The sequence below is a fragment of the Eriocheir sinensis genome, chromosome 59 (genome assembly GCF_024679095.1).
Source record: "Eriocheir sinensis breed Jianghai 21 chromosome 59, ASM2467909v1, whole genome shotgun sequence".
In the NCBI taxonomy this organism is placed as follows: domain Eukaryota; kingdom Metazoa; phylum Arthropoda; class Malacostraca; order Decapoda; family Varunidae; genus Eriocheir; species Eriocheir sinensis.
The window spans coordinates 4,103,185-4,126,998 of NC_066567.1; the positions used below are offsets into that span (position 1 = coordinate 4,103,185).

Below are 23,814 nucleotides of genomic sequence, written 5' to 3' on the forward strand. Positions count from 1 at the left end.
TGTGCTATGATGTCCAATCAACTCCTCCCCATATTATTGGGTGAAGACAAGAGATAACAACTGCACATTTCACTACACTATAATTATGGTCCCTCTCATTCAGTCTCTCCCTCTCTAACCCTTCCACTAATAATCTTGAGAGAACTTTTTCACACTTCATGGACGTCTCATCTTTGGTGAAGAGGAAAGTCACTGGCTGGTGATTGGGTCAACTGCGTGATGAGCCTATGATGAATGAATGAATGACGCTCACAACGTGTTTGCACGCGTTAAGCTCTATTACATTACTGTTAGGAAAAAGGAATTTAATGAGGAAAGACTAGTACAGAAATCACGTAATTTTCTTTGCTCTTTTTATATAATACAAAAGCATCCCTCAATAATAACCTAACCCTTAAATGCCATAGAATCAATAAGTTAACGTACAGACATATTCACGTTGTTGCACGAGCACTTTATTAATGAGAACTGTGTAAAAAAGACCCACTTGCACACACACACACACACACACACACACACACATACACACACACACACACACACACACAGTAAAAAAATTATAAGTACAAATGGGTGATTGGATAGACTGAGCAGAGGGTTTCATTACAGTGTACTAAATATATTGACATTCAGTCAGTCCACCAACCAATGAAAGAGAAAACGCCAATCTAGCCAGCCTTAACATAGGTCTGCAGTATATTTTTGTTATCAAGTTATGCTTAGATAGGTTAAATTAGGACTGTTCAGGTAGGATAAGTCCAATAAAGAAACACATTCAATTAAGGGTAGGATAGGTTGGGTAAGATAAGGTTGGGTAAGAAAATGCTTTAGTTCTTAGGATAAGGTGGGCCAGATTAGCACAGGTTGGGTAGAAAAGGTTGAAGAAATGCTAACTTAGACGGGTATTAATTAGGGTATGTTAAACTAAACTGAAGGTTAGGGCAGGTAAAAGTAGACTCAGGGTACTGTTAGAAGTAAACAGGTTGAGTTAAGACTGACTGGATAAAAAAGAAAAAAAAGTGAAATGTTACTTTTAAAGTGAGTGTTAGGTTGGGTCAGAAATGAGCAAGTTATGCTGGGTCAGGGCTGATAAGACCAGACTTGAACTGATTGAAATGCAAGATTCACCAGTAAAAATGGGGAACCAGCATGATAATACTGACATGGCCAAGATGTGTTCAAAGGTTCACTGTTATAAATAGGTCTGCCTGATCATCATTTTGGGATACAACATGGATCAGTTTTGGTGCTTACAATATTCTGACAGACATCTGATAGTTATTGTGAAAATGCTCCATATTCTCAACAATATTATAAAAAAGTATAGCCTCTAGTATAGGCCAACCGGCCTCTTGCAGGCTCCTTACGTTCTGATATTCTTATGTATGTAAGTACCTAAAATGAGAATTACAGTTTTAATTTCAATAATACATAGAGAAGATTGGTGCAAGAGCAGAGGGATTTATGTGGAGAGAAATACTGATATAAGTTACGCAAAACAATATTAATCCAGTATGTAATATCAATTCTAAGTTTATGTAGACATGCTGACTGATAATAATCATGCTACAAAAAAATATGGAAAAGGGAGCTGCCACTACCATGACAAAGAAAGAAATAAAAGTAAAAATAACTACACTAACAATCATCATTATCATCATCATACTATTTGTTTCAAGCATATGACGGATGAATGGACACAACAACAGCAATAATGATAATAACAACAATAATAATAATAACTGATAATAATGAATGCAATAATACCACAAAATAATATCAGAAAACAAAACTACAATGATACACTGAAACACCAATGATGACTAGAGCACTGTATAAAATGATTTCCATGAGGTGTCATGTGTAAGCTGACTGGCCTCTTGTATTTTCCTTCCATTCTTGTGTGTTCCCTTGCAGTCCAGTATGGCATGTGGAGCTGACATAGTTATTCTACAGAAGAGGCGAAGATATACACGAGGAATGGTGACTAGGCTGTGATGTGATGAATGTGACTGTGAATCCATGTGTGCAAAAAGGAGAGGAGCAGAGGGACAGGAGGAGAAGGAAGAGAAGAGAAGTAAAAGGAGAAGATTAGAAGGAAAAACAAGGAGGAGTAGAAGGTATAGATGATGATGGAGAGAATGGAGAGATAAAGCTTTACAACTACCACAAATATATCAACAAAATATATGTAAAAAAGTTAAATATAAAAAAAATATATGATAGGTATACACAAAGCAAAATGAAATACACACACACACACACACACACACACATTGCTCCCATGGTGTAGTGGATAAGTGCTTGACTTGCTATTCCAGCAGGCTAAAGTTTGCACTTTTCTCAGGCTGAAAGTTTTCTCTGCTAACAAAAAGTGGATGGTGTCCCCCTTTGAGTGAGAGGGAGGGGGAGGGGATGTGGCCCCAGCTTTGCCCATAGATCAGCTAACGAGTTCCAAAGGTCTCTGTTGGAGGGTAGTGGCTGGCGATCACGAGTCCAGCACGTGATCAGGCCATGAGTGAAATACACAAACACACACACTATGGCTATATCTATAAATTGACTCAGGGGAGGGTATGGGACCACTCAGACCAAGTAATATTTTGTGAGGGTCATCCATCTAGCCCCCATTAAATATGCCCTAACACACTCGCGCATGCATGCATGCACACAAGCACGTATGCACACACACATATTCACACACACACACACACACACACAATGGCATTTTTCCACATACATATGTATGCACGCACACACGCAAGTATGCATGCACACACACACACACACACACACACACGCAGGTGAAGCAGCAACACTAGAGTTCATTATTATCATGATATTGTACTGATCTCAAGGAATGATCATTGTATATCAACAAAGACATTACATATTGATATGATGATCATACACACACACACACACACACACACACACACACATGATCATGAAACACCTAAACTAAGTTGCAAAAACAAAAAATAAATAAACAGCTACAAATATACATCTTCATAAGATAAGAGATAAGTACTTGTGAAAGATGATACACTAGTTCATAAATGAATTTCAGCTTTTAACTACAAAATGTCTCACTAAGTTATTTCATTGAGCTGAGACTCCCTGGACACAGTAGATAGGAGCAGACACACACAAACACATAACCACACACAACCACACAAACGAAACACACACACACAAGCCAGGACTGGGGCTGAATTCAAATACTCATACTTAAGTACAAGATTTGATGTGTGTGTACTTGTACTTGGGTCAAGAATTTGCTTTTTAGTTGTACATGTGCATGGACTTGGAGCCCATGTGTTTGATAATTTAGGAAGCACAATGATGCATCATCAATTGTAGCCACTGGTTATATCAGTACAATAAATCAAAGTTACCAAATTTGGCTGTCAAAGATGGATTACACTATTGGAAGACTAACTTTAACTAATGTCTAAAATATTGAACAAGTACTTGTACACTTGTACCCAGATAAATCCATAATATGTTAGTAACTGTGCTTGTACTCAGGTCCAAAAAGAGAACTGAGTACCTGCACTTGAATTTTAGTTATTAGAATTTTCTCATACTTGTACTCAAGTACAAACAATCGTACTTAAACCCAAGCCTGACATGCACATGCAAACACATACACACACAAACAAACAAACACATTTAAACAACTACACAGAAATGACAGATGGCAAGACACTGACCAGGTAGACAGACTGACAGGCAGGCAGGCATCATTAACACAACATTGACAATATGATCAACATGTCAACACAACCAGGACCACAAGCATAAAAAACAACAGGAAAAATTGGAGCCGGGGCAGAGGAAGGGGGAGGAGAAATGAGTGGGACGGCAAAGGAAAGGAGTGTGAGGCTGAAGGGTGAAGGAACAGTGGGGCTAGGAGATAAGGGGGACAGGGCAAGGTAGGGACAGCCAAATAATAAAGTGGAGGGTAAGGAAGGGTAGGCAGCAGGGGGTGGGGGGTGGGGGTAAAGGTGTTCAGGGGGACAGGGAAAGGCGAGGGGGGGGTAGGGACGTCTTAAAGTATATGTCATGCATTTTTGTTGTGGTTGGCAGCGCTTATTATCGCGTTGGGCCAGGTGAGCCCCGAGCCATCAGGCCGGTGAGGTGAGGGGAGCAGCAGAGAGAGAGAGAGAGAGAGAGAGAGAGAGAGAGAGAGAGAGAGAGAGAGAGAGAGAGAGAGAGAGAGAGAGAGAGAGAGAGAGAGAGAGAGAGAGAGAGAGAGAGAGAGAGAGAGAGAGAGAGAGAGAGAGAGAGAGAGAGAGAGAGAGAGAGAGAGAGAGAGAGAGAGCGAGCGAGCGAGCGAGAGAGAGAGAGAGAGAGAGAGAGAGAGAGAGAGAGTTAATTCAAGTAGCTGTCATTTGCACATCTACTTATATTTCACAATCTTCAGCATTCCAATCTCAAAAACTCTTTCTAGTAAATTCAAACATCACATTTAGAAAACTTCATCTTCATTTAAATTTTCAAGCATCATTTTTTTGTAGTCAGCCTTCTTACTCTACAAAACAAACACGACATTAAGCTTTTCTGACTGACTTATTTGTCTTAAAACTCGATAAAACATAAAAAAAAGGATTATGTAACAATAGGAAAAATAGGAAGTGGGAAAACTTGGACTTGGCAAAATGACTGAATGAGAGTCTAAACAAATGTCTTGAATGATAACTAGGAAAAGAATTAACAGGACTCAGCAAAGGACAAACTGAGGAGTGAAGGAGATTGAATGGAGTATTATTAAAGGAACTAAATAACTGATCCTCACCTGCCTTGCGTGAGTCCCAAGAAGATTCTCCAGTTTTCAGAGACGCCAAAGTCATATGGGTTTTTGTACTCCTGCAACGGAAGACAGAAAACATGTGTATGACTTGTACGAGGGAAATAAAATGTCATGTGTGGGTTAGCTCCCTACACTGCAGCTTTTTCTTTTCTTTTTTCAAACTTTTTCATTCTTAAAAATAATTTACTAGCACGTTTTCTTTCAACTGCTGTGTAGGCTACTCTTGTTCCTGATTCCAGAACTAAAAGAGACAAAAAAGCCCACTGCCACTACTCCTGCTAACAGTTCATAGAAGGAGTAGCCAAAAGAGAGGGTTAGAATTATGGGCATCCAGAGGGGGTAAAGGAGTGGCAGTTGCCCCCCTTTGTAAATCTGTAATATTCCTCTTCACTCTCTCGTTTACAAGTTATAACAGAATTAATATTTTTTAAAACCTCACAATAACTAGTGCTGCAGTTATTGGGAAACTATGTGCCATTGCCTTGTGGTTCACGAAGGTAAATATGAAGTTAGATGTCTAAGTGTAGCACAGTAGCCAGGGGTATGGAGTCGGAATTAAAATTTTCCGACTCCGACTCCGACTCCGGGAAATTCTAAAGTTGCAACTCTGACTCTGGCCCCCATGCCCCTCCCCCTCTATTGCAAATATTTTTTTTTTTTCTAGATGGTGCCTGTAGCTCCGGTAGACTCTCTTGAGGTCCTTTTTTGTACATGTATTTACATCCAAATTAAGTGTACTTTATATAGAAAACATCTAGATAAAAAATATAAAAAATAAAAAATAAATCACAAATACATTACACGATAAATGATTGCGTTAAGGAGTTGGAGTCAGGGGTATTTTTCCCGACTCCGGCCAAATGTAGCCGACTCCACACCCCTGACAGTAGCATAGAACCTAAAATATATTGGCTCTGCTCCCCTTGAAAAAATTCCTGCAGAAGCCCCTGGTCAGAATCAGTGAAGTGTTGAAATTGTTCATCATAGTCAGGAGGAAATACAGACAAAGGAAAGCTGTCCTAGAGTTTACCCACAAATTTCCTCTCCCCTCTCCATCAAATCCACTTTCCCTCTCCCCTCCCATCACATTCCCTCACCTGGTTTATCTTAGCGAGCCGCTCCGTCTCCTTCTTGTTGATGTGTGCCTCTATGCTGGTCTCCCCTCGGCTTATCAACCTCGCGTGCCAGGTTCCCAGCCCGCCCAGGGACATGAAGACACCTGTGAGAAGAGGAGGAGAAGGTGAAGAGTGTTTGGGCATTAGTAAGATTGCTGTGTATTTGTAGGTGTGTCTGTGTATGTAAACTGATATGCCATAAAAGAAAGTGAGAATGGCAGAAAAATACAAACACATGGTCAAACAGAAAGCATGCAGACTAAGAAAGAAAGAGGGATAGAAAGAAACACACACACAGTCTTTTTTTTAACAGTAATCATATCAAGGGCAAAAAAATAAGTGAGAAAAAAGGTCCGATATTACTGCCCCTGACTTGATACACACACACACACCTATAGTCAGCATCCCGGTGTACATGATGGAAAAGCGGTACCAGTAGTTCCTCCGCTCCTTCTCTTCCTCGTCTTCATCTTCGGGCCCCTCCAGGCGGACAGGCGGGCCCGCCACGCCGCCGTACTGGAGGGAAGGTCAAGAAGTTAGATTGGATTAAGCTGATTGTCAGTTTTTGTTTTCTGTTACACTGGTTAAATAGAGTTTTATGTCCTTCATAATTATCTCAAATACCTAAATGCTACTACATATCTACAAATATATATTTTAAGGCACATTTTTTTTCATTTGACCATGATGGACTAATTTTAGCAAGACTTAAAGTTTCACATAGTCTTGTACTGACAGATCAAGGAAAAATAAAGGTAAAAAGAAATATGCTCTCTATGAAAGAAATGTATGTTTGAAAATGAGTCCGGCTACTTTACTATACATTCACTACCACCTCCATCATCATCATTAGACATCAAAACACACATGTATGTCTCTGGGTGCACTGGGAACCTAGTACACAAGGTTGATAAGTCAAGGGGAGACCAGCAAAGGGGCACACTCACCAGGGGCATGAGGTGCGTTCCGTTCATGGTGACAGGGTACCCTTCTAGCGGCTCCTCCTCCTCCTCCTTGACCGCCCGTCCCCCCGGCAGGCCCCCCTCCTTGATGACGTAGTGGATGGCCTCCCCCAGCCCCACGCCCCCTTCGCCCCCCAGCCAGATCTCCTTGTAGCCTATTTCAAAGCCCAGGGTCATGATGAAGACGGTCCCGAGGCACATATATACCATGTACATGTAGAAGTAGCGGTGGTTGAAGTGGCCGACACAATTGTTGAGCCAGGCTGTTGTTGTGGAGTTCAGGAGTGACTTTGACTTGGGTTGGGTGAGGTTAGGAAGTGGGAAGGACGGTGTAGCAATGGTGGTATGGGAATATCTTTTTAGTTAGGTTGGGTGATGGGTTCTATTAGGTTGGGTTGTGGTAGAATGTAGTTGTTATTTGTTTAGCATGGAGGTATGGAGTAGGTTGGATTGTGGTAGAATGAAGTGGAATGGTGTGGTATTGAAGGTAAGTGAATGTCCTTTGGTTAGGTTAGGTGGAATTATGGAGTGACTTTGACGGGTTGGGTGTGGTTTGGTTTGAAGGTGCTAGAATAGGGTGGAATGTGGTGGTGGTAATGATGGTGTGGGAGGGTGAGCATGGTGGGTGATATGAAGGAAACAGTTTGTGGTGGTGCATCAAAATGAAAATTAAATGTTAGGAGAGTTGAAGCCAAGGATGAGCATACAACTGAAATACTGTAAATAAGACAAAAACATTAGAAAAAATGTAATGATACTAAGAATAACAAAATACCAATAAAAAGAGACATGAAAAAAATATGTAATACTGATGAACGCTGATTGAAACACAAACAATACTTACAATAACAAATAACAATACAGTAACAGAAAGTAAGTAAAGTAAAAAGAAAAAAAGTTGAAAATGACAGAGCTAAAGAACAGAAAGAAAAAGGAAACAAAATGGTAACAAGACAACAACAGAAGAGTAACAAAGAAAAAAAATAAGGATGATAATAAGAGCTACAGATAAGAAGGGAAAAAAGAATGAAACACCAAGAAGACAATGTAGATGCTGTGGTAGACCAAGGCACTGATTATAATAAACACTGAAAATAATTATCAAAACAATTAACACAGTGACAGAAAAGTAATTAAGAAAAAAGTAAGGATAATAGTAATAGAGCTACACACACACACACACACAAAGAAAAAAAAAAAAAAAAAGAAACTGCAACGTCAGGTGGATATTAGACTAGAGTGAGGTGCAGCAAAAGGATACGGCAGTGGTGGTCCATCTTGAGCACACAGCGGTTGCAGACGGAGCAGTGGTGGGTGCGCGGAGGCTTGGGGGCGATGCACTTCTTGCACACACTCACCGCCTCGCTGATCAACGTGCCCTGGGGGATGCAGAGTGTGGGGCTGTGAGAGTGTTCATTTGTGTATTTCTCATGGAGATAGAAAAGGAGACAGCACATGGCAGTAAGAGGCTGGGCATGATGGCTTTCTCATTCATGCAGGAGTCCAAGGTTCACCTTTGGGGGAGTGCCGGGGTCAGTGATGGCGGCCATGGTGAAGTGGAACACCACATTGATGAGCAGCCAGTGGCCCAGCACGATGAGGAAGCAGGTGAGCGTCGGGGACTTGTTCCAGAAGTGTGGCAGACCAATGATGTACACCACCGCCACCACTGAGCTGGTCAGGGTTACCACACCAAACACTAGGATCTGAAACACACATGCACACATGTACACACACATATAGGGTTATCAATCAGCGAAATGCCTTGGAAAATGTTATCATGTAAACATCAATATTAAACAGAATGTAAAGGACTTCTACTTGATGAAATGAGTGATAACATCAGAAAATACTAATTTGTCTCAACGCTGTAGAAATGTGATGTAGTGAAAACACACAAACTGATATTCATAGTCATTATTATTATTATTGGCGGGAATGATCATGACTGATAAATACAAACCACTACTATCACTATGCAGCTAAACAAATTTTACCCTGACCTAATTTAACATGACATAACATGACCTAATACTGCCTACCAAATACCAATACCATAAACTACCATCATGACTACCACTAAGCGTCCAACCTAAAGCATGACCATATCTAACTTAACCAATCATCACTACATAACCTGACTCACTTCATCACCACCACCACCACCACCACATAATCTGACTCACTTCATCACTGACACCACCACATGACTACATAACCTGGCTACATGCAGCTATAGTGTATGCCCCAAGCTTTACCTTTTACCACACAACCTAACCTAACCCAGGCCCATCCTCACCACCTTCAAGAACCCACACCAACACTCACCGGTCCCAGGGCTTTAGAGAAGTGATCCACCACCCAGACCATCGGCGTCATCAGAACCTCAAACACGTAACTAGTGCTCAAGAATTCGTTGTAGAAGATCACTTTCATGGTCAGGATGAAGAGGTCGTACTTCCACCACAGCCACTTCCTGCAAGGGTGTTTGGGTTATTATTTAAGTGTCAGAAAGGTTAAAAAGTCTGTACTGAAAATGTAAGACAGACAGACAGACAAATAGACCAAAAATAGAGCCTAAAAATTAGAAAAGATTTGAAATGTGTGGCTTTCAATGCTGCTTCAATTTTTATATCATGTCATCAAATAACATATATAGAGAAAAGACAACATATGCTTACCAACAAAGAAGTAGATATATAGACAGACAGGCAAACCAACACAGGATATGAATTGTTCAATCACTAGTAAACAGCCAAGAAGGTAAAAGAAGCATTGGATATAAAAAGGGAACTACAATATAAGGGAGAAAATAAAAAAATTGAAAAAGAAAAAGATTGATGAACTGACAAGAGGTCAAAAAGAAAAGTATTGAAATAAGTGAAGCGACTGCAGTAATAAATAAATAATAATAATAATAAGCAAACAATCAAACACTAATAAGCATTAATTTATTCATTCAGAGTTTGAAAGGATATGATGATCAAATATTCCAAATGACGAGACACTACAAGCTTTACTCAGTCCTGTAAAAATACAATTAGGTTGGTAAGAACAGATGTAAGCAGACAGACCAAGTGCCACACCCTCACCAGGTTCTGCTTGGCAGCGTCAAGAGGCGGTGACAGAACTGCACCATCCTCCGCTTCCACAGGTACATCATCTTGCCTGTGTGGGAAGACAAACACACGATACATTAATATAGTATGCAGTGCCGGCTCATTTGTGGCCCACCCTACACCTGAAATGGGTGTAATTCTGGATATTTATCTCATAGTAACCTATCACTGCTAAATAGTAACCTATCATCACTAGTGAAAGTATCCTATTACAGCTAAACCTGTAACCTATATTACCACCAAAATAGTAACCTATCTGTGTTAAAGTGGTAATTTGTAATCCCTGGATTAAATAATACATCAAATAGAATCAACAACCACAGTGTTAAGGGAGAAAATCTGGAGCGGTACCATTTAGTCGGCATTGGTTAGTTTCACCACAACATCCGTAAAGCGAACACAACAACATAACTGTGGAAGGGCTTCCCTTCACCACACCAGACGACTAAGGTGAAGGCAACAAAGAACATCTTGCATATGTGAAGAAAATAGGGTTGCCACACGTTCCTTAAAATATGGATTTGTTCCGTATTTGAGAATGATATGTTGCATTCCTTATTTTCTGCGCTCAAGGTGGCAATCCTAGAAGAAAATAAACAAAGAAGACAATAACTAATGCAATATAAACAACACACTTCAGGAGCTGCCGTTGCAAGGGCTAAAGTTCTGTATCCATACCTCCAGCACGCCCCACCAACAGGAGACATGGGTCGGTATTCTTAGACACTTCCAACTCTCACATCAACCATTTCCAAAGGACGAAAATGTGATCAGTCGGATTCCAATGAGTGCTTCTTTAGAATCAAGGTACAGTAGAACGAGCAAACTACCAGAAGGATCATAAAACTACCCCTGGAAATGTCCCAAACTCCTACGAAAGCCTTGCCAAAAATGTGACCTATTGTGCCTAAATGTTTAAAATATGAGCCATGGCCGGGTGAGAGGACACAACAGGACACAACAGCTCACAGCGGTTACCCAATTACCTTCAGTGTGCTGCCCTCAGCCTCCTCCTCTCCGATTAAAGATGTAAAATGTGACCTATGTAAAATGTAAAATGTGACCTATTGCGATGTAAAGATGTAAAATGTGACCTATTGCGATGTAAAGATGTAAAATGTGACCTATTGCGATGTAAAGATGTAAAATGTGACCTATTGTGATGTAAAGATGTAAAATGTGACCTATTGCGATGTAAAGATGTAAAATGTGACCTATTGCGATGTAAAGATGTAAAATGTGACCTATTGAGCCTAAATGTTCAAAAATACGAGCCAGGGCCGGGTGTGAGGGGGCGGCGCCAGGACACAACAGATCACAGCGGCTACCCAATTACCTTCAGTGTGCCGCCCTCAGCCTCCACCTCTGCGATTTAAGTGTTGCCTCGGCGTCACCTGTCCACTTTCAACACCTGGGGACGTCAAAGGGTAATAAAGGTGACCGGCCCTCCCCGCGCCCGCCTGCCACACACACAAGGGAAGCAGAGGCCGCCTTTGTTTACGTTCGCGAGGCTCCGGATTACGAGCCTAAACTAAAACAATATTACGAGCCTTTTTGTTTTTCGTTTTTTTACAGTAAGGGAAGCAGCTCAAGGGTGAAAGTAAATTAATAAAACAGTCCTCTAGTCACTGCTCCTATAAATAAAGTAGAAATGCGTGGCCCAAGAACAATATCACGGGCCTAGGCAGAAACAATATTACGAGTCTTTTATTTTTTTTTTTTATTATTTTTTTTTTTTACAGTAAGGGAAGCAGCTCAAGGGTGAAAGTAAATGAACAAAACAGTCCTCTAGTCACTGCTCCTATAAATAAAGTAGAAATGCGTGGCCCAAGAACAATATATCACAAGTTTATAGACAGAAACAATATATATTACGATCTTTTTTTTTTTTTTACAGTAAGGGAAGCAGCTCAAGGGTAAAGGCGAATAAATAAATAAAAAGGTCCGCTAATCACTACTCCTATAAATAATGTAGAGATGAGTGGGCCGAAAAAGTATTACGAGCCCAGGCCAAAAACAATCTTATGAGCACAGTCTTAAGGAGAATATCGACAACGGTAACCATACTTCACCCACGCAAGTTACTCTAAAACACTTAATTATGAGTAGCAGGGATTAGAAGAAATAGATAAGATTTACTTTACCAAAAAAAAAATTATTACTGTTACTGGTGTGGTTGACAGCGATAGATAATATAATAAAAACCACTACCATCACTATATTATAACTGGGCACATTTTACGCTGACCTTACCACGTGCAGCTACAGCGTCTGGTTCCAACTTTATTTTTATTTGCTAACATTAAAGAAAGGTCAAGAAAGTAACATCCGAGAGGATATACAAGCTAGACTCAACCCTGTTAAAATATGTATAGATAAAACACACACACACACACACACACACACACACACACACACACACACACACACACACCGCTCCGTAGCTCAGTGGTTAAAGCTCTGCGCTGCTATGCTTCGCGGCCTGACAGACTAGGCAGAGGAGTGGTTACTGTCCCCTCTTCAGCAAAATGGGGTGTGTGGTGTGTGAAGGTCCCGGCAGCACCAGGGCATCGGAAGGCCTTGGCAATACCCGGAAATCGACCATAATGAGGGCAATTGAAGGATGACGAGTCCAGCACGAGATCAGGCCATGGCAATTTACACACACACACACACACACACACACACACACACACACACACATTGCACCTTCTATCGTGGCCTACAAGGATAAAGGGAGGTGTGGGAAAGGGTGGAAAGGAAGGAAGAGGAGGAGGAGGAGGAGGAGGAGGGCCTTACTCTGTGATCAGGTCGGCGGGAGTAGGAAGAGTCAAGTTAGATTAAAAAAAACTATCATGCTACATTTATCTTCCCTCCTTCCTTCCTTCCCTCGATCCTTCCCTTTGACAGCAGGACAATGCTATTCTCTCTCTCTCTCTCTCTCTCTCTCTCTCTCTCTCTCTCTCTCTCTCTCTCTCTCTCCTGGTCTTCCTCCTCCTGCTTATCCTCTTCTTCGTTCTTTTCTTCATCTCTTTTTTTCTTTTTCTTCTTCTTCTTTTTCTTTTTCTTTTTCTTTTACTGTTTCTTCTTCTTCTTCTTCTTCTTCTTCTGCTGCTGCTGCTACTTCTTCTCCTTCTCCTCCTCCTCCTCCTCCTCCTCGCGCCTCAGGGAAGAGCAAAGCCACGAACCCTTGCAATCAGAGGAACAATGAAGGTAAATTGTGCGGGGAGGAGGAGGAGGAGGAGGAGGAGGAGGGGAATGAGGAGGAGAAGGAGGGGGAGGAGGAGAAGGAAGACGACACACAAACACACAGACACACTATAGAAAAAAGTACATCCTCCCATTTTCTATTTTTTCTCGTATTGGCAAAATGAGAGAAAGAAAACGAGATCACGGTATAAAAAAAGGTGAAAGAAAATGGGAAGTTAGCGCACGACGATTTCATGGACACACACACACACACACACACACACACTCTCTCTCTCTCTCTCAAAGAACGGAAGAGAGAGAGAGAGAGAGAGAGAGAGAGAGAGAGAGAGAGAGAGAGAGAGAGAGAGAGAGAGAGAGAGAGAGAGAGAGAGAGAGAGAGAGAGAGAGAAGGTGACGGGTAGGAGTGAGGGAGATAAAAGAGAGAAAAGCGAGGAGGGAGAGGGGGAGGAGCGGAGGGAAGGGCATGGAAGGAGTGAAGGATGAGAGGGAGGGAGAGAAAGAGAGAGGGAGGGAGGGAGGGAAGCATTGCTAATCAGGATGCCGCCGTGAAATAGGTTCTGTACCACCAAAGACCACACCAAACCAGGCAGCCAGGCAGTCAGTCGGTCGGTCAGTCAGTCAGCCAGCCAGTCAGTCGGTCGGTCAGTTAGTCAGTCAATCAGTCAGTTAGTCAATTAACAAGCGACTCTGCCTACAATAAAAAAAAATTCAGTCTAAAATTTATTGAGCAAGTTCAATGGGAAGTCAGTCAGTCAGTCGTTCAGTCAGTCAGTCAACTAGTTAGTGAATAAGGGAGTCAATCAGTCAATCAGAAAGTTAACTATTTATTCAGCCAGTAAGTCAGTTAGTCAGTCATACAGTCATTTAAGAGATCAGTCAGTCAGTCAGTCAATCAGTCAGTCAGTCAGTCAGTCAGCTAATCAATCAGTCAGCATGGACGGAAAAAGGAGGGAGGGAAAAATAAATGAGAGATAGAGAGATAGATGGAGGAAGAAGATGGATTGAAGAAAAAATAAAGGGGAAGAGAGAGAGAGAAGAGGGAATTGGAGAGTAAGGAGAAAGACAAAGCAAGCGAATGGAAGGATAAGTAAAGGATATATATAGAAAAAGAATAGAGGAAAAGAAGAGGAAAATAGGGACATATATAGAAGGAGAGAGAAAGATATAGGATGAAAAGAAATGATAGAGAGGAGGGAATGGAAGAGAGGAAAGGGAGGTGGGATAGATAGAATGAGGGAGGGAAGAGGAAAGGAGAGAAAGAAGAAACGAAGGAAAAAGAGGGAAGAGGGAGTAAGGGAGGAGAGGAGAAAGAAGATGGGAAGGAGAAGAGGAGACAAAAGAATGGAAGAGAATGGGAATAGAGAAAAACAACAACAGGGAGAGACAGAAGGAAAGGAGGAATGAAAGAAGATGAAGATAAGCAGACGAAGGGATAAGGGGAAAAAAAAAGGGTGGATAGGGAGCGGAGGAAGAGAGGAAAGAGTGGAAGGAAGGGAAGGGAATGAGAGGAATAGAAGAAAAAGGAAAGACAAAAAGAATGGATGAAAAAAAATGATAGAAATAAGGAAGAGATGAAGAGAAAGAAAGAGTAAAGAAAGAAAGAATAAGGTGGATTGGGAGGAAAGGAAGAAAGGAGAGAACAGAGGAAAGGGAGAGAAGAGAAAAAGGAAAAAAGATGAAAAGAGATAAGGAATGGAGGAAGAGAAATAGGAACAAACGGAGAGAGAAAAAGGGAGAAAGAACAAGTTGGATGAGAAAGAGAAGGAAGAGAAGAAAGAAAGGAGGGAGGGAAAGGAAGGGCGGGTATTGGGAAGAAGGGAAGGGGAAGGAGGAGGAAGGGAGGGAGGAGGGATGGAGGGAAGGAGGGAGGGAAGAGGAAGGGAGGAAGCAATGTGTGACTAATTTTGTCTCAATACTGCCAACCGAAGGAGATCCATAACTATCTGTGTGACAATGGCGGAGAGAGAGAGAGAGAGAGAGAGAGAGAGAGAGAGAGAGAGAGAGAGAGAGAGAGAGAGAGAGAGAGAGAGAGAGAGAGAGAGAGAGAGAGAGAGAGAGAGAGAGAGAGAATTACATATTTTAGTCTTAATCTCGAAATAAAAGAAACGAGCGACGAAAATAAATATAAACAAACACATAAATAAACAAACAAACAAACAAGGAAACTAATAAGGTAAAAACTTAACTCTCTCTCTCTCTCTCTCTCCGGTAAGACAGAGGTGCGGACGCCTCGCCGTTTTTGTATGTGGAGGAAGTTACACCGCGGTTACCTATTGTGTGTGTGTGTGCGTGTGTGTGTGTGTGTGTGTGTGTGTGTGAGAGAGAGAGAGAGAGAGAGAGAGAGAGAGAGAGAGAGAGAGAGAGAGAGAGAGAGAGAGAGAGAGAGAGAGAGAGAGAGAGAGAGAGAGAGAGAGAGAGAGAGAGAAAAATACACAACGAGAAATACACAAAAATGTGAACAGTCATCAATACGTGAATTATGCGACGCGGCGTACAAAGGACGGCGGCGGGGAGTGTTGTGCTGGAATGGTACTGATGATGATGATGATAATAATGATAATAATAATAATAATAATAATAATAATAATAATAATAATAATAATAATAATAATAATAATAATAATAATAATAATAATAATAATAATAATAATGATAATAATAATAATAATAATAATAATAATAATAATAATAATAATAATAATAATAATAAATAATAATACTAGCACAGTTAATATCAATTATTTATATTATCATTATTATTATTATTATTATTATTATTATTATTATTATTATTATTATTATTATTACTATTAACATTATTATTAGTGTATATAGTATTATACTATGTGTATCATAGTAATAATGATAATCATTACCATCATCACTATAAGCTTTTATCATAGTAACAATTTATAATAATTATTATTGATATATCTATGATGTTTTTATCATTATTATTATGTTTATCCTCATCGTTGTGGTGTTGATGCTCCTCTGTACCCTGAGGTGTGTGTGTGTGTGTGTGTGTGTGTTGTGTACTCGCCCGAGTGTGTGCTGAGCAGGCTTGTGCACGCCTGACACACACACACACACACACACACACTTGCACTTCATCCGACATTTGTGAGGCACCTGGGCCTGGCACCGCCCTGCCCCGCCCCCGGCCCCGGGCGGCCAATGGCGGCGGCGGGGCGGAGCGGGCCGGGGCGGGGCCGCCTTATATGACGGGTGGGCGGCGCGCGGCGGCAGTGGTGGTGGCGGTGGTCGCAGGTGAGGAGCACAGCCCCGCGAGCCTGAGTGTCAGGTGGCCGTCAAGGAGCCGCCGGGGCCGCATGCCCAGCGCGCCAGCATGCCGCGGCCGACGCGGGAGAGCTACGGCGAGCAGAAGCCGCCCTACTCGTACATCTCGCTCACCGCCATGGCCATCTGGGGCAGCGCCGAGAAGATGTGCACGCTGGCGGAGATCTACAAGTTCATCATGGACAACTTCCCCTACTACCGCAAGAACACGCAGCGCTGGCAGAACTCCCTGCGGCACAACCTCTCCTTCAACGACTGCTTCATCAAGATCCCGCGGCGCCCAGACAGGCCGGGCAAGGGCGCCTACTGGACGCTGCACCCGTCCGCCATGAACATGTTCGAGAACGGCAGCTTCCTCAGGCGCAGGAAGCGGTTCAAGATAGCCAAGCCGGAGAAGGTAGCGCTGGAGGCCGGCCTGGCGCAGATCAACAACCCGCTGCGCCGGCTGGAGGCGACGCGGTGCGCCGGCGAGACGCTGCTGCCCGCCGCCGTGCCGCCGCCGCCCCCGCCCCGCCAGCCCTTCACCGTGGAGCACCTCGCCACCTCCGACGCTAAGCTGCCGCCGCCCCCGCCGCCCCTGCCCGGCGCCGCCCTGCCCCTGGGATTCCTGCCGCCCACAGCCCTGCCGCCGCGGCCATTCCACTACTTCCACCCACACGCAGAGGCGCTGCCGCCCCGCCTGGGCCCCCCACCGCCCGCCCTGCTGGCCGCCGCGCCCTACCCGCACCTGGCGCCCTTCACGCCCTCCCTCCACCACCTGTACGCGGCGGCGGCCATGGCGGCGGCCCTGCCCCGACCCTCCGCGCCCCTGCCACACATGGCCCTGGCCTCCCTGTCCGTCCTCAGCCCCATGGCCGCCCACTACTCGCGGCTCCCGCCTACTACGACGACAGCATCGGCGATGGCATCGGCGATGGCATCGGCGTCGGCGTCGGCGTCGGAAAAGGGGCCTGCAGCCTCAGATTACTCAGTGTCGCGGCTCCTGGCGGCGCCCTGCGCCCCCGGGGACGACCCCGACGACGAAGATGACAGCGACGACGACATCGAAGTGGCGGACGAGGCGGGGTTTGGGGGCGCGGGGGGTGGGGGGGAGGGCGCGCAGGACAAGCGGGGTCAGGAGGCGCCCCCGCTGCCCCCCGGTGACCTGTTTCTCCGCACCTCCCCGCCCGTCCGTTCCATCTGACGGTGACACACGCCCTTCCCGCCCCCCGCCAGCCCCCAGCCTCACGCCCACGCCTAAGGTCTAGTCCGGAGACGCGGGACGCACACGCCAGCGCCTTCGCCTCACCAGCCACCCTCAGGGCCTCCTGCTGTGTTTCCCCGCCCTCTCTCACCCCCTGTGTTGACCAGTGCCACCCTCCCCCCGTCTTTCATCCGCCACCCTACACACACTCCCCGGGCCGCCAAGCACCCAAGTGGCGGCTCATCAACTTTTCGCATCAGTTCGTCGTGTTTTCAGGTTGTCAGACTCGCTGTGACGCAGGTAACTCCAATTCTTTTCTCGATAGCCCGTAAAAAAGCATAATAGGCCTTGAATCAGGTAATAATGCGATATCGATTAAATGTTTGGGAATATTACATGTAGCTCGATGTTCTGGGCTTTTTTGTTATCGTTAAAATAATGTGAAAAGCCACAGAGTCATCTAACGCTATTTTGGCCGAACGCTCCAAATAATGTCACTGGCTGAGAGACTTCCACTTCAAGGCGAACAAAACGGTATCATTCTCTTAACGTTCTCTTTCTTCTCTCTTGTTTGTCTCTTGCCTTCTTCTCTTTACATTTATTCTTTCTGCTTTTCTTGGTTATTTTTGTTCTTATATTGCCTTTACCACTTTTTATTTTTTTTTATTTTTATTTTATTTCCTTTTTTTCTGGTTTTCTCATTTAGTCTTTCTGCTTTTCTTGGTTATTTTTTTTCTTATATAGCCTTTACCATTTTTTATTTTTTATTTTTCTTCTATTTCCTTTTCTTTTTTCTGGTTTTCTCATTTAGTCTTTCTGCTTTTCTTGGTTATTTTTGTTCTTATATAGCCTTTACCATTTTTTATTTTTTTATTTTTCTTCTATTTCCTTTTCTTTTTTTTTGGTTTTCTCATTTCTTTTTCTTTTTCCATATATCTTTATTATTTCTTTTTTTCTTTTTGGTTTTCTTCTATTTAGCTTTCTTATTTCTTCCTCTTCATAATATATTTTTTTAGTATATACTTTTTTTAATTTTTTCTTTTCTTTTTTGTTTTTTCATGTTAAACTTTTTTTCTTCTTGGTCTTGTTTCTGTTATTCTTGTTCCTATTCTTGTTCTATTTATTCTTCTCTTATTCTTCTTGTTCTTATTCTTCTTCTTCTTGTTTTGTTCTTCCTGTTCTTGTTCTTCTTTAATCATATTTCGACTGTTGTTCGTGATCTGATTAAATTTTGCTCTTGAACATAAGTAAGTCATGATACTACTATTTTTACTACTACTACTACTACTACTACTACTACTACTACTACTACTACTACTACTACTACTACTACTACTACTACTACTACTACTACTACTACTACTACTACTACTACTACTACTACTACTACTACTACTACTACTACTACTACTACTACTACTACTACCACTTCTACTACTACTACTACTACTACTACTACTACTACTACTACTACTACTACTACTACACAAAGGGGCTGCACATCCAATTAAGACGGAAGGAAGCGGGAGACATGGAGAGAAGGAAAGATGTGGACCAGAAAGGAGGAACGGATAAAAGAGAAAAAGGAGAGAGAAAAGATGTTCGTGTTAATGAAGAAACGGAAAGAGACACGAGAAGAAAACGGGAAATATAAGAGAAAAAGGGAAGACGACAAAGAAAAGGGAAGACAAAGGTTGAACAAAATTTAAAGCACATCAGAAAACAAAGTAAGAAAAGCGAACAGAAAAAAAAGTAAAGACAAAATATAAAGCAATGATATATTTTCGGGATAAAAAAAAAAAACTATACTGACCGAAATAACAAGAAATCGCTGAGTGTGAAATATTACTAAAGATGCAGAAAAAAAGAGAAAAAAAGTAAAAATCTCTCGTGATAAAACTGAAGTGACTGATAGAAAAAAATAATGAAAAGAAATATTAAGAGATTTTGTCTGATAAATTAAGTGAAAAATTCTGTGGACAAATTCAGCTTAAGATAAGGACAACGAGTGAGTAATAATAATTAATCTTCATCTTTTACTTAACTCATTCTATCCCTTGAAATACTTAAGAAAAAACGCTTAATAAGTAGGTTTCAATTTTCTAAGTGTATATAATGTTGAAAATTAATGTAAAACTCGGAACACTTTGAGTAGACCAGACTTTAGTAATACCCGCTGAAATAAAAACTGTGATTGTTGAGAAATATTAATAGTTGTTTGTGTTAAGACTAATGACGTCACTTGGTTCTTCGTTTTCTGTTCGCTGTTTCCCGTTTTCTCTTTCCATATCCATCACGTGGTTCCTTACTTACCTCTGTAAATTTAAGTTCAAAAAATGCATTCATATTTATTGTACAAAAACTATCCCTAAGATTTATAGATAATTTATAGATAAGCTTAAGAGTTTATTTTCTTATTTTTCTATTGTTTTTACCGGTATTTTGCACTCTTTGTTTTACCACGAATTTGTTTTTCTTAGACCCGGTGTTTCGTTAAGCTCCTGGACGCTGTTATTTATGTGAAGTGAACCCAAAGTAAACCCCGAAGGAATAAACCTGTTCGATGATCTCCGTGTTTACTTTCCCCGGCCCCGAAGCGTTTTCAGGAAGGGATCCATCTCGCTGTGTTGTATTTACTCTATTTTATCTCTCGCCTTATCCGCTCGTCTATTCTCCTAATGTGCTAAATGAGTGTTGATTAGAAGGAGGAGCAGCAGCAGGAGGAGGAGCAGGAAGAGGAGGAGGAGGAGGAGGAAGGTATTAGTCCGTTCTCCTCTTCCTGCTTGTGATGGTTTTCTTTAGTGATTTGTTAATTTCTTTATTCCGTTTGTTTCCTCCGCGACCTGTTTTTGTGGCCGCTCCTTCATTCCTTTCTCGCCCCGCTGACAGCATGAGAGAAATTATTATGATTTTTCTATTATGTTTTGCAGGAACATTTATTTAAAACGGAAACGAAGTAAAAAAAAAAAGCTACTAAAATATAATAAAAATAATAAACAATGATAATAAATGTCACTCTTGTCACTGCTATACTGCTACTTCTACTACTACCACTACTACTACTACTACTACTACTACTACTACTACTACTACTACTACTACTACTACTACTACTGCTACTACTACTACCACTACTACTACTACTACTACTACTTTTTTTTTTTTTTTTTACAACTTAAAAAAAACGGGCCTCCATCCATTAGAGTTGCGTTGTGAGCGGTATATTCTCTCATATCCTTTCACAAAGCAATTCATTGGCCCCACCCCTCCAATGACTGTGGCCGACAACCATCTTTATTTAATATTACAAACTTTACTTAACATTTTATTTTTAAGCTAACAGAGCTACTACTACTACAACTACCACTACTTCTACTACTATTACCACCACTACTACTAGACTACTACTACTACTACTACTACTACTACTACTACTACTACTACTACTACTACTACTACTACTACTACTACTACTACCACCACTACTACTAGACTACTACTACTACTACTACTACTACTACTACTACTACGAGAATCACCACCATGTCCACCCGCAACCACCACCACCACCATCACAACCACCACCACTACCACTATCATCACCACCACCACAACAAAAACAACAACAACAGAAACAACAACAACAAAATACCAGACCCAATCACCGCCTTCCCCCCCTCCCCCTCACCTGCCTACCAGTCCTACCTGGCTCAGCGCCGCCGGACCGCCGCCGCCTCACCTGTAATTAACAAAGACAGGTGAGAGGCTCGCCCCTCCTCTAATAGGGAAAGGTGAAATTGGTGGCACGGGAGGAGGAGGAGGAGGAGCAAAAGGAGGTGTACAGGTGCGTTTCGTAATATTTACCTGCATAATTGGTTGTTGTTGTTGTTGTTGGTGGTGGTAGTGGTGGTGGTGTGAATTTTTTTCTATTATAACTATTTTTTTTACTATCACCGCCACTATTTCTACTACTACTACTACTACTACTACTACTACTACTACTACTACTACTACTACTACTACTACTACTAATAATAATAATAATAATAATAATAATAATAATAATAATAATAATAATAATAATACTTCTGCTTCTACTACTTTCACAGGCGAGTTGAACAGGTGAACAAAAAATCAATTAAAGTTGACATTTTTTTTTGCTGTTCTCAGTTATTTCTATCATTTTAAAGACGAATAAGAAAGCGTGAAGCAATACTGAATATATTAATAAGAACACGGATATAAGAGAATGATGTTTAAATAAATACTAAGATTAATACCAAGATTAATATTAAGATCAATAATGTAAGAAATAAACAAAGTCGATGTAGCAACCTTAGAGAAACACGTTGAACTAGCTTATAAGAAACGTAAATTAAAGAAACATATACAGCTAATAAAAAAATATATATGTATGAATTGAACATAAATAGCGGGCATAAGAAAAAAATAAAATAACAAGATATAAAGGAAGTCGAAAGAGTAACATTAAGGTTAAAAAAAACACGTTGAAACTTATACTAAACTAAATAAAAAAAAAAGATAATAATACAAAATAAATGAATTGAACAAAACGCGGCTATAAGAAAAAAAAAATGAAAATAACGCAGAAAGTAAATGAAATCGAAGGAACAACATTATAAACACGTTGAACAAGCTTATATAAAGGTTAATATAAAAAAATATATATAAAGAAATAGAATAAAGCTAAAAGTGAACAGAATGCGGATAAACGAATAAAAAGAAAGAAAATAACATAAGAAATAAACGAAGTCGAAGGAGCAATATTAACCTGAGAGAAATATGTCGAACAAGCTCATAAAAAAGGTAAATAAATAAATCTTTCTCTTGGCGGCAAATATGTTTAAAATTGGAGCGGTTATCGGCGCGGCGGAGACACGCGATGAAAAATGTAGAGACAACACCGGTAAATAAGAGGCAGGAGAAAGGAAGGTAAATAAATAAAGAAACCATTCCGGAGGTGAACCGTGTGTGCTTATTGCTCTCTCTCTCTCTCTCTCTCTCTCTCTCTCTCTCTCTCTCTCTCTCTCTCTCTCTCTTGTAGGTAATGCCGTTAATAAGTTAAATAAGCATGATAAGTAAAACCTAACTGTTGAAATAGTAATGATAATAATAGTAATAATAATAGTAGTAGTAATAATAATAATAATAATAATAATAATAATAATAATAATAATAATAATAATAATAATAATAATAATAATAATAATAATAATAATAATAATAATAATAATAATAATAACAATAATAATAATAATAATAATAATAATAATAATAATAATAATAATAATAATAATAATAATAATAATAATAATAATAATAATAATAATAATAATAATGATAATAATAATTCTTATAATAACAATGTTCTTCCCCTAAACTTATCAACAGTGGTGTTCCACAGGGCTCTGACCTATCACCCACTCTCTTCCTGTTATTCATCAATGATCTTTCCATAACAAACTGTCCTGTCCACTCATACGCCGACGACTCCACTTTGCATTATTCAACTTCTTTCAATAGAAGACCCTCTCAACAGGAAGTAAACGACTCCAGACTGGAGGCTGCAGAACGCTTAACCTCAGACCTTGCTATCATTTCCGATTGGGGCAGATCCGGCAGAAGGAACCTTGTGTCCTTCAATGCCTCAAAAACTCAATTTCTCCACCTATCAACTCGACACAATCTTTCAAACACCTATCCCCTATTCTTCGACAACACTTAGCTATCACCATCTTCAACACTAGACATCCTCGGTCTATCCTTTACTCAAAATCTCATCTGGAAACTTCACATCTCTCTCGCTAAATCAGCTTCCTCGAGGTTGGGCGTTCTGTATCGTCTCCGCCAGTTCTTCTCCCCCGCGCAGTTGTTATCCATATACAGGGGCCTTGTCCGCCCTCGTATGGATTATGCATCTCCCGTGTGGGGGGCTCCACTCACACAGCTCTTCTGGACAGAGTGGAGTCTAAGGCTCTTCGTCTCATCAGCTCTCCTCCTCCTACTGATAGTCTTCTACCTCTTAAATTCCGTCTTGATGTTGCCTCTCTTTCTATCTTCTATCGATATTTCCACGCTGACTGCTCTT

The 23,814-nt window shown here is 41.2% G+C and overlaps 2 protein-coding genes across 2 annotated transcripts; one reads left to right on the forward strand and one right to left on the reverse strand.

Moving 5' to 3' along the window:
• Positions 1-323: 323 nt before the first annotated feature.
• LOC126985411 (palmitoyltransferase ZDHHC16-like) lies at positions 324-11,522 on the reverse strand. Its single transcript, XM_050840252.1, has 10 exons — positions 11,349-11,522; positions 9,986-10,061; positions 9,222-9,369; positions 8,408-8,599; positions 8,155-8,272; positions 6,879-7,156; positions 6,324-6,447; positions 5,914-6,035; positions 4,802-4,872; positions 324-1,950 (listed from the first exon to the last, which is right to left on the reverse strand). Exons 2-10 carry the CDS (start codon positions 10,054-10,056, stop codon positions 1,824-1,826), a joined length of 1,251 nt encoding a protein of 416 aa, XP_050696209.1. The 5' UTR covers positions 10,057-10,061; positions 11,349-11,522; the 3' UTR covers positions 324-1,823.
• A 4,660-nt stretch (positions 11,523-16,182) lies between these two features.
• On the forward strand, positions 16,183-18,609 carry LOC126985166 (forkhead box protein B1-like). The gene has a single exon (XM_050839725.1). The coding sequence runs from the start codon at positions 16,572-16,574 to the stop codon at positions 17,703-17,705; it is 1,134 nt and encodes a 377-aa protein (XP_050695682.1). The 5' UTR covers positions 16,183-16,571; the 3' UTR covers positions 17,706-18,609.
• The last annotated feature ends 5,205 nt before the right edge of the window (positions 18,610-23,814 follow it).

What these genes read in the sequence shown, in the direction of transcription:
- LOC126985411 (XM_050840252.1), bottom strand. Translation starts at nt 10,056, where the DNA reads ATGATGTACCTGTGGAAGCGGAGGATGGTGCAGTTCTGTCACCGCCTC. An exon ending in ACCCCGGCACTCCCCCAAAG is followed by an intron (nt 8,273 to 8,407) that starts GTGAACCTTGGA and finishes TGCATCCCCCAG; the next exon opens with GGCACGTTGATCAGCGAGGC. An exon ending in TTGGGACTCACGCAAGGCAG is followed by an intron (nt 1,951 to 4,801) that starts GTGAGGATCAGT and finishes CCTCTTCTGTAG; the next exon opens with AATAACTATGTCAGCTCCAC.
- LOC126985166 (XM_050839725.1), top strand. Translation starts at nt 16,572, where the DNA reads ATGCCGCGGCCGACGCGGGAGAGCTACGGCGAGCAGAAGCCGCCCTAC.